Below are 9,459 nucleotides of genomic sequence, written 5' to 3'. Positions count from 1 at the left end.
AGCTGGCTGGCTTTCCAAACTTGTGAGGATGACTACTCTCCCCGTCCACACCCACTGCCATCATCCATTTACTTACCGACATCTGCAAGAAGCCATCATTTTGCCAGGTAGAAGGGGTACAGAATGAGCTCCTAGAATGAGCTCCTAGTCTGGGACCAATAAGGGGGGGGGGGGGCAGGCATAGATATTTTCTTTCTTCCTTTTTTTTTTCTTTTGAGAGAGAGAGGGCTCGAGTGAGCTAGAGGCACAGAGAGAGAGAGAGAGAGAGAGAGAAGCGGGGCTTACCTGAAGCAGGGCTCAAGCTTACCAAAGCGAGGCTTGAACTCCTGAACCATGAGATCATGACCTGAGCCAAAGTCAGATGCTTAACCGACTGAGCCACCCAGGAACCCTAGATATTTTCAACCAGGGGTTATAAACTCCTTGCCTCTGGGTCCACATGGGTACTTTGCGGTGGCAATAGTGGTGAACTTGAGAACATATAGGGGAAGGCTTGATTTGCTTCTGCAGACTGTGGTCCAGTGGGGGAGCTGTCTTAGCTCTGCCAGATGCTCTGATCTCTTTTTTTTTTTTTAACGTTTATTTATTTTTGAGACAGAGACAGAGCATGAACGGGGGAGGGTCAGAGAGAGGGAGACACAGAATCTGAAACAGGCGCCAGGCTCTGAGCTGTCAGCATAGAGCCTGACACAGGGCTCGAACTCACGGACCGCGAGATCATGACCTGAGCCGAAGTCGGCCGCTTAACCAATTGAGCCACCCAGGCGTCCCCAGATGTTCTGATCTCTTAAGAGAAGCCAGAAATCCGAGTTATTCTGTGAGAACTTTCCCGATGGCAAAAACTTGGCCACTTATTCCTGTGTTTCTGATTGCTGCACAGCTGGTAATTCAGTGGAGCGCTGAAAGACCAGTGGGGCACAGAGGCATGGGCGGGGGACCTGTGCGGTGGTTCAGAGGGCCTCGCTAGGAAAGGCCCCACGCCTGCTTCCACGCCCTGCTCTGGCTGTTTCGGGATTGGTACTAATTTTTAACAAGGGTCCAAGTTTTCATTTTGCACTGGGCCCTGCAAATTTTGCAACTGGTCCTGACTGGTGGGAAGATCGGAGCCCACCTGGTGGGGAGAGAGGGCAGAAAGGAGGGCAGGAAATGCTCCCCAAAGGGGTTCAGTTGTCCGTGAGGGAAGAGATGAGCAGTGTAAACACAGGCCTCGGCAGGGTGAGCCTGGGGGTTTGGAGAACGTGTGTGGGGCGTGGGGTGTGAGTGTTCAGCGTATGCCAGCTTGGGCGAGTGTGTATGTGTGTGTGCGCCCGTGTTCCGTGTATGTGACAGTGTGTGCATAGGGGGAGGTGGTGGCCAGGGCAGGGAGAGGCAGGGAGAGTCACCGGGCAGTTTAACAAATATTTATCGAGCACCTTCTGTGTGCCAGGCGCTGTGCACGGTGCTGAGATGAGTAAGCCCGGTCCCTGCCCACAGGCCCTCACAACCCAGTAGGGGAGAGAGACTTAGAAACCGGTAACTGGAAGGAAAGAGCAGACTGAAATAAACCCTTCACGCAAATACAACCACTTTATCGGCTTCATCCAGGAGGGCAGGTGAAGTCAGACTTCCCCTGAACTGGGGGAGGGGGTGGCCGTGGGGAGAATCCGGGAACTCTCCCAGGGAGGCTCAGGGCCAAGGCCCAGCACCTCCACCCCCGCCCCCAGCAGACACACCCAAACATGGGAGGGGTGACCTGCCCGGCAGCACACCCGATCCCACAGAGGCAGATAAGAGGTGACCAGCAGCCCGGGGCAGGACCTAAACAGCCCGGCCCTACCCCAGGAGACCCAAAGCCCTGGGCACAGACGGGGCCCATCTCTGGGGGAGGGGGTAGTCCGGAGCTGGTGAGAGTTGGGAGCGAGGGTGGTTGACCCCTGACACAGAGGACACCAAGGAGGGGGGAATGAGAGAGGCCAGGCTTGGGGCCTATGCCTGGGCTCTGCATGTCCTGAGGGGAAAGAAGGTGGAGAGCAATTTTGGGGCCAAGACCTCTTGAATAAGAAACATGTCCCTTGGGGCGCCTGGGTGGCTTGGTCAGTTAAGTGCCTGGCTTCCACTCAAATCATGATCTCGCAGTTCGTGGGTTCGAATCTCATGTGCTGACAGCTCAGAGCCTGGAACCTGCTTCGGATTCGGCGTCTCCCTCTCTTTGCCACTCCCCCGCTCGAGTAAATACACACACATTGAAAAAAGAAAAAGAAGAAGAAGAAGAAAGAAACATGTCCCTCATGTGGAGCAGAGGAACTCTCCCTGCCTCTCCTGGGTTCCCCAGGAGTACTGCCTGGAGGCAGGGGCCCTGGGTTCTGGTCTCTGCTCACCAGGCGGGGTGACCTTGGACCAGCTTCTAGCCTCATCAGGCACATGGGGACGCCCAGTCTCCTCAAAGGGCTGTGGCTGCGGATCAAATGAGATAATGGGGTGAGGAAAGCACCTCATAAACCGAAAACAGCAGGACAAAGGTCAGAGTGTAGTGCTGGGCCCATAAGCCGCCCTCCCAGCCCTTTGGCAGAGGATGAAGGGGCTTGGCCTCATAGTCCCAGCTCCATCCCAGCTCCCCTCCTCCAAACAGCACCCCCCCCATAGTTCCAAGCTCCCCTCCCCAACTCAGACCCACCCACGGGTGAGCACCCACCATCAGTGTTTCCTTTTTTAGAGCTGAAGAAACTGAGGATCGGGGCCGTGTGCTCTAGGTTCCTAAAGGTCATCTTCCACTCTGGGCTAGGTGGCTTTAGGCAACCAGAGTCACCTCTCTTTAGGGCGTGAGGACCCTCAAGATAACACGGGTGGGTGAAGTTAGCACGATGAGCATCGTTCTCTCCAAGAAATGAGATTATTAAGCGACATTGCCAAAGGCTCCCCGGCTGAGAAGTGGCCTGGCCAGCACGGAAGCCAGGTCGGTTTCAGGCTAATCCTTCCCCTTACTCTCTTCGACTAACTTGCTGGCACAGCAAAAGGAAAATTTTTGTCCAAAATGGCTCCAGAAGAGTCCAGCTTCTTTAAGGACCCCACTACTTTCTCCAGCCAACTTCTCCACCCTCCTTTCTACTATTCCTTGTTCCTCCAGAGCAAGCCCCACTCACACACACACATACACACGCACACACACGTCCGGTTTTCTAAGTTCCCTTCCTTACCCGCATCCTTCAGCTAATAACCGGTTATTTCGAAGGCAACTAAACAGCATTTCAAACTTACAAAATGCCTTTTTGTTGTGCTCTGTGGAATTTGAAGCCTCAGACTTAAGGAAATTTCCACTGGAAGATAATCTTTATAAGGAACCATACATACACCTATCAGTAAAACGTCCTCTCTAAAACCTGCTGCAATATCACCGTGGAGACAGAGTAACACAGTTCTGGAATCTACTGAGGATTACATCAGCAGAGCCCAAACCCTGACGATGCTCCCAAGGACAGGCTACTACTATGGCACCAAAGTACTGTCCTAGTGACCTTGGCCGAGACACTGGCCCTATTGGACCTCACCTTCTGCATCTGTAAAATGGGAATGACAAATCTCATTTGGGGCGGGGGGTGGGCAAGATTAGGTGCGATAAAGTGCTGTCTGGCTCAGTGCCTGGCATACACGAGGCTGGCAAATGTCTATTCCTTCCCCCCTTCTTCCTCATCAAGGATTCATTTTGTTTTCCCAGTTTGTGGCCAACTTGCCCAGAATGCTGAAGCATCTATCCCACAAGGCTGGATATGCAATTTTAGACTTCTTAGAGAGCACCGGGGGCCAAACCCCAGATTTATAGCAAGCAAGTGAGCCCAGGGGGCTGACGTGGCCAAGGTCACTGGGGGAACGAGTCACTGCAGTACGACTGGCCCAGTGTTCAGCAGGCTGAGCTCATGCCCTAGCTTGCAGAAATCCTGCGAAGCTTTCTCAGCCCTCAACGGCCTGGCCTGCTTCCCTTGCTTTCCTCCCAGCCCCCAGGCAGCTGGTCTGTAAACCCAACCCTCCCGATCTAGGAAATCCATCCCTATCTTGCAAGTCTGCTTCTGCTTTCACCTCTAGCCCTGTAGACCTCCTGTCCTGGCTCCTCTCCTTCAACCCCATGACCTTATCCAATCCAGAGGCCCAAATTTCAGTACACAGGCAGCTGAAACAAAGGTTAGAAAAAGCCCAGAAGACACTTTATTGGAGGTCTCTACCTCCATTCACAGGAAAAAGGAGCCAGGAGCCCCATCCTCAGGGGCCCGGCATCTCCCTGCCCCTCATCGGCCTGGCCAAGGGCCGAAACAGTCAGTCAGTCTGGCCACTAACACGTGGTGGGAGAGGAGCGGGGAGGGGAATGTCTTAGAAAAAATAGATCTCTATGTACATCTGACGTATTTATAGCACATAAATTAGGGAGTGCTCTGACCCCTGCCTGCAGAGTCCAAGCACAGAGGTGGAAGGCAGTCCAGAAAGCAGGTTCAGGAGGACCCCGTCCTGTCCCCTCTCACAGCACTCCTGGTGCTTCCCTTGGCCTCCTCGGCTCAGTCCGGGCATCTGGAGAAGGAAGGTGCTGTCCGTAGCCGGTGTCTGGGTTGGGTCTGAGGAGGCACCAGGTAAAAGAAGCTACACTTGCGGACAAGTCAGCAAGACGAGTCACCTCAAACCCCAGGGCTTGTAATTCCAAGAAGAGGGCAGAGAGGAGAGGCCACAAGCCCCGGATCCGAGGACGGTGGCTGACAGGATACCAGAGCCTCACAGCTTCTCTCCGCAGCACAGCCGGAGCATTGCCCAGATGCTGGGACCTGCTGGTCTTCCCAGGAGGGGCCGCAGGCCTCGAGTCCTTGCGTTTGGTCCTGGGTCTCGTTCCGACCCTCAGTTCCGACTCCCGGCAACTTCTTCCTCCTTCCAGCCGCTAGAGTTTTTGCCAAACTTGTAGACCAGCCGCCGGCCATCCACCCGCTCTAGGATTTCCCGTTTGTAGTAGTACCTGGGCGGGAAGAAGGGTGGTCAGAGGTACCTGGGTGGGGAGCCGTCTTGGACTGCGGATACCTTCCTCCACCTGGCCCAGCTATCCTCAGGTGACCTGTCCCCCTGGGCTCCAGCCCCAGCAACAGGAGTCTGATCCACTTCCTGTAGCTTTTCTTTCCTTCCCTCCTGCAAGAAGGAGCCGCTCTGCTCCATCGTGGCACTCTGGCCTAGAATGGTGTCCGAAGCACCTGGCCTTACCCTTGCTCGTTTAGATCTTATGGCTGGGTCCCAGGGCTGATCATGGAACCACATGGTTTTAGGGCTGGAAGCGCCCTTAGTGACAATTCAGGGGGAAACCGAGGTCTAGACAGGCAACTTAAGGAGAGCCAGGTCTTGGTGTGGGCCTCAGCTCACGCTCTTTTCACCACGGAGAGCTTTTCTCAGGACAAGCTTGCAGAGAGCGCAAAGAAATGTTGTCGCAGAGAGTTTCTGGTGTTTGCTGCACCAGCCTACTTTCTCCATGCCCTCCTTTAGTCCGTGACAGCGGCGGACACTGCTCTTATCCTCATTCTACAGGACGCAAACCTGCCAGACTATGGCAGTGGTCGGAGAGCGGGCCGTGGGAGCACAGGTTAGCTGTCCCCGGCAGCCTCAGCAGGTCCCCCAGGGTCTGGCTGGGTCACGAGGACCCCGGCCACCTGCTCACCTCATGGCTCTGCTCAGCTTCTCGTAAGTCATGCTGTTGTTCCTCTTCTTCTGGCCCCAAAGCTGGGCCACGGCCTCTGATCGCAGGAACTTGAAGACACCCTCTTGCCGGTTCTCCCACTTCATGAGGCCTTCATTGAGTTCCGGGTGGAGGAGGATGTCCCGGATAAACTCCCACAGGTGGGTGCCTCTGGGGGCTACAAGGCCAGACGCATCCGTCAGTCATCAGTCCAGGGGGTGACCCCTCTCCTCCGAGGCCGGGGGGCCCTGTCTGTCCCGGCACACAGCCTCCTGATGCCTGTGTAGTGTAAGGGCTGGTTCTCTCCCCCCCCCCCCCCCCCCCACCAGACGGGGAGCACGTCTCACACAGCACAGATGTCTTACTCGCTCAAATATTGATCAAACATCTGGCTGGGATGGGAGAGTGACTGAGACGCACTACTGCCCTCGAGGAGCCCACGGTTCAGTGGAGGCCGCCGTTAAAATGCAAACACGCCAACAGGTGGTGAGAACTTGGCGAGGACAGGACCGGGGAGCCGGCCCCAGCCCGGGGGACAAGGGGACAGCTTCCCGGGAAAAAATAGCTCCCTGAAGACAAGAAGCAAGCCAGGCCTAGCGCATAGGGGGAGGGAGACTGCATGCGCGAAAGCACAGAGGCAAGAAGGAGCTCGGGGCCATCACCCAGTGGTGCCTGAGGTCCACGCGTCCAGCCTGCAGACGGGGCACAGTCCTCTGCTTGAGCCCCCTGGGGCCCTTTGGGCCCTCCCAACACCCACCAGCTGCCTCACACCACCAAGGGTGTCCCAGCAGGCAGGACAGAGCCAAGTGCAGAGAGAACTGGAGTGGGTGGGCAGGTGACCTGGGCTCTGGTCCTATGGGCCTTCCTCCAGGAGCCTCAGTTTCCCCCTCCTATCCAGGACCACCAACCTAGGCCCTGCCATTCGGTGCCACACAGCCCTGGGCCTGCGCACAGCCATGACGGCGGGAGGGAGGAGCAGCGTGGACGGCCAGCCATCACGGGAGAAAAAAGCACCAGCAGCGCCCCCCCCACCCCGCCCCCCAGGCCTCACCACAAAGGGGGTGACCCCAGAAGCTCACCGTGCTTGCTCCTCTTGCCCTCCAGACACTCCCGAGACTCTTTGCTCAGCTTTCGGGGCCGACCCCGTTTCCGCTTCCCGTGCTTAGGATCCCCTTTCTTATAGTCAGGAAAACCGTCTAAGAGAGGGGAGGTGGAAGGTCAGAGGGCAGGGAACTGGGGCTCTCAGGGGCAGCTCTTCTGCGGAGGAAAACCCTACAGGAGAGCAGGGAAGAGGGCAAGGACGGGCCCCGTGGGCACTGCCCATTGGGACACTCTCCCGGGGACCAGGAGGCTCCCTCCACTCACCCCTGGAGAAGAGTTTGCTGTCGGTGAGATCCAGATCCACATCACTTCCACCGGAGTCTGAGGAGTGGGGGCTCTGGGAAGTACCAGTCCCTAGGGGAGGCGGGGTCGCAGTGAGTCCCCTTGCCAGCCCACGCCTGCCGGGGGATGGGCCACTGAGGGTCTCAGGACACGCTACCCAGCCAGCTCCTACTTGCCCCAGAAAGCCTGGGCTCTAGTGGCGGGAACCAAGGGCTCAGGAGTGTTTGGGGGAAAGGGAGGCTGTGGCCCAGACGAGGGTGCTTACCTGCAGTGGAGACATCGGAGCTGCCGGGGGAGGGGGCCCCGGTGCCGTAGCTGCCGGGGAAGTAGGGGCTGGTCTGCCGGCCCTCCTCAAGCACCTCTTGGCTGAAGGGGCTTCCCTGGTCTGGGAAGAGGTCAGGGTTCAGACAGAGCTCGGAGGAACAGGCAGGGACACTGAGCTCCCCAGAGATCTAATGACCTGCTGCTTTTCTAGCCAGGGGAGACAGAGGTCTGGTGACAGAGGGTCAGCTCCAGTGCTCTAGGGAGAGGCAGAGACGGGATGGGACAAGCTAGGGGAAGGAGTGAGAAAATGGCTTCTCACCGAAGGGGCCCAGCGTCTCCTGGAAGGCCATGCTGTCCTTCTCCAGCAACTCAATGATCCAGCTGAGTTCATCGGGAAAGCTGGAAGCTGATGAGGAAGGGAGGAGGGGTCAGAGCCCAGGCTGGCATCGCACGGTCCCCTCGCCCCTCAGCGGTTCTTTATCTGTGCCCGCTGGCCTGGGGCTCCGGGTCCTTCCCACAGCCATGCTGACCTCAGCCTAGGGTGTGGGCCGGTCCCTAGAGCAGCCTCCCAACCGAGAGGGAAGCAAGGGCAGGAGGAGGCCTGGACTCACTGAGGTCCCACAGCTGGGAGTAGAGTTGGTCCCCCAGAGGCCCAAAGACCAGACGCAGCTCCTCGGGGGCACAGTTGCAGAGCGTGGCCCCGTCCATGTCGCACCGTGAGAAGTCAATGGAACTGGCGTCGTATTTGTTCTTCTCTACTTGGTAGCTGATCCAGTCCAGAACCTGGGCCTTTGACCAGAACTGGGGCTGCTTCCCCGACCAGCTGGCCTTCTCTGCAAGAAGCCGGGCACAGCGTCAGGTCAGCTCGAGCCACCCGGCCCCTCACAGCCCATTTCTGGTGCCCATCTGGGTTTCTGTGTGGACCCCCCCCCCCCCACCTCTCAGAGGAGCCTCCCAGGAGGAGGGGCGGGAGATGGGGTTCGCAGCACCCTCGCCCAGCACCTCACTTAGCCGGGAACTGCCCCTCAACCCCAACACCTCAGCCTCTTACAAGCCAGCCCATGCCCCTAGCGCTGGAATTTGCTGGGGGGACCCTCCTCCCCGCCTGAAGTCTCCATTTATCTAACAGGTTCTTAGAGGGATGGCTCTGTCTCTCCCCATCCCACCTGCTGAGACCCACCTGGGCCCTCCAGTGGCATCTGGGGGTTGCTCAGGGTCAGCACCAGGTCCTCAGCCCCAAAGGTGGCCGCAGCGGGAACAGAAGCCAGGGCGGGTTCCTCCGGGCTGTACATAGTACTGAAGTAGTTGCTGAAGACGTTGCTAATCTCACAGGTTGCAGCCATGAGGCTACCCAGGGAGAGAGGCCGAGGCTGGTGAGGACCAGGGTCCTCCCTTTCCCCTCTAGCTCTTCTGTTCTAGCCAAGCCTGGGGCAGAAGGAGCCCCTAGGGGCGGGGGGGACGTGAGGGTCAGTATCTCTTTGGACACCATCTCTTCAAGAGGGCTTCAAGATTTCAGAGCACAGTGTGGGCACTGGGCCGCCTGCTGGGCAACCCCCACCCCCCCGCCCCGCCCCGGCCCACCTGGGTCCCTGAGTGGGACTGGCAGAGTCAGGGCCACTCTGTCCCTCCCAGAGACGGTGCCTCGGCGACCTTCAGGACACCCCCACTGCCCTACACTCCTGCTCAGGGGGCTCTATAATGCGGAGCTGCAGTGGGTGGGTTTAGAACTAACCATCCACTTGACCTCTCAGGACCCAGGCTGGGGAATACGACAGGTGGGGGGTCCTACCTGAGTGGCGGGGTGTGGGTGTGGCAGGCAGGCAGGATTAAGGGACAGCGGGCCGGCGAGAAATCCAGGAGGCTAAAAGCTGCACCAGGTAGGTCTGGCCCGCACTCCCCCACCCGCCCTAAATAGAGGCGAGTGGGAGCTCCTCCCCGAGCCGGGCCCTTATAGCTCGCCTGGCGGTAACCTGAGCTGGTGGCTCATTGGACGGAGGGGATTTCCTGGCCTTTAGACTGGGCTTCTGGCCCCAGGTGATTTGCATATTTTGTGCCACTTGGCCCGGATCCTAGCAGGCGGTGCTGGGAAATCAGGCCCGGCTGGTTTAATGATTGTCAGAGTCTGTCATGTCGCACCCTCT

At 58.0% G+C, this 9,459-nt stretch overlaps 1 protein-coding gene across 3 annotated transcripts; it reads right to left on the bottom strand.

The window, feature by feature from the left end:
* Positions 1–4,128: 4,128 nt before the first annotated feature.
* Positions 4,129–9,459, bottom strand: ELF3 (E74 like ETS transcription factor 3). 3 transcript variants are annotated; one of them, XM_049634341.1, is made up of 9 exons: positions 9,108–9,426; positions 8,499–8,665; positions 7,930–8,151; positions 7,638–7,724; positions 7,320–7,439; positions 7,037–7,126; positions 6,751–6,867; positions 5,654–5,849; positions 4,129–4,966 (listed from the first exon to the last, which is right to left on the bottom strand). In XM_049634341.1, exons 2-9 carry the CDS (start codon positions 8,659–8,661, stop codon positions 4,852–4,854), a joined length of 1,110 nt encoding a protein of 369 aa, XP_049490298.1. In that variant the 5' UTR covers positions 8,662–8,665; positions 9,108–9,426; the 3' UTR covers positions 4,129–4,851. The 3 variants fall into 3 exon arrangements, with proteins under 3 accessions (XP_049490298.1, XP_049490300.1, XP_049490299.1); XM_049634343.1 differs by lacking the exon at positions 7,320–7,439 and having other exon boundaries at positions 9,108–9,459; XM_049634342.1 differs by lacking the exon at positions 9,108–9,426 and having other exon boundaries at positions 8,499–9,101.

The sequence above is a fragment of the Panthera uncia genome, chromosome F1, assembly GCF_023721935.1.
Source record: "Panthera uncia isolate 11264 chromosome F1, Puncia_PCG_1.0, whole genome shotgun sequence".
Taxonomy (NCBI): Eukaryota; Metazoa; Chordata; class Mammalia; order Carnivora; family Felidae; genus Panthera; species Panthera uncia.
This window is presented reverse-complemented; position numbering and strand designations above follow the sequence as displayed.

Bases quoted from the DNA above. Each gene is read 5' to 3' on its own strand.
- ELF3 (XM_049634341.1), bottom strand. From the start codon at position 8,661: ATGGCTGCAACCTGTGAGATTAGCAACGTCTTCAGCAACTACTTCAGT. The intron at 7,127-7,319 runs GTAAGCACCCTC...CGCCTCCCCTAG, and splicing joins CTCCGATGTCTCCACTGCAG to GGACTGGTACTTCCCAGAGC. The intron at 4,967-5,653 runs GTGAGCAGGTGG...CTTCCCGCCCAG, and splicing joins AAGCTGAGCAGAGCCATGAG to GTACTACTACAAACGGGAAA.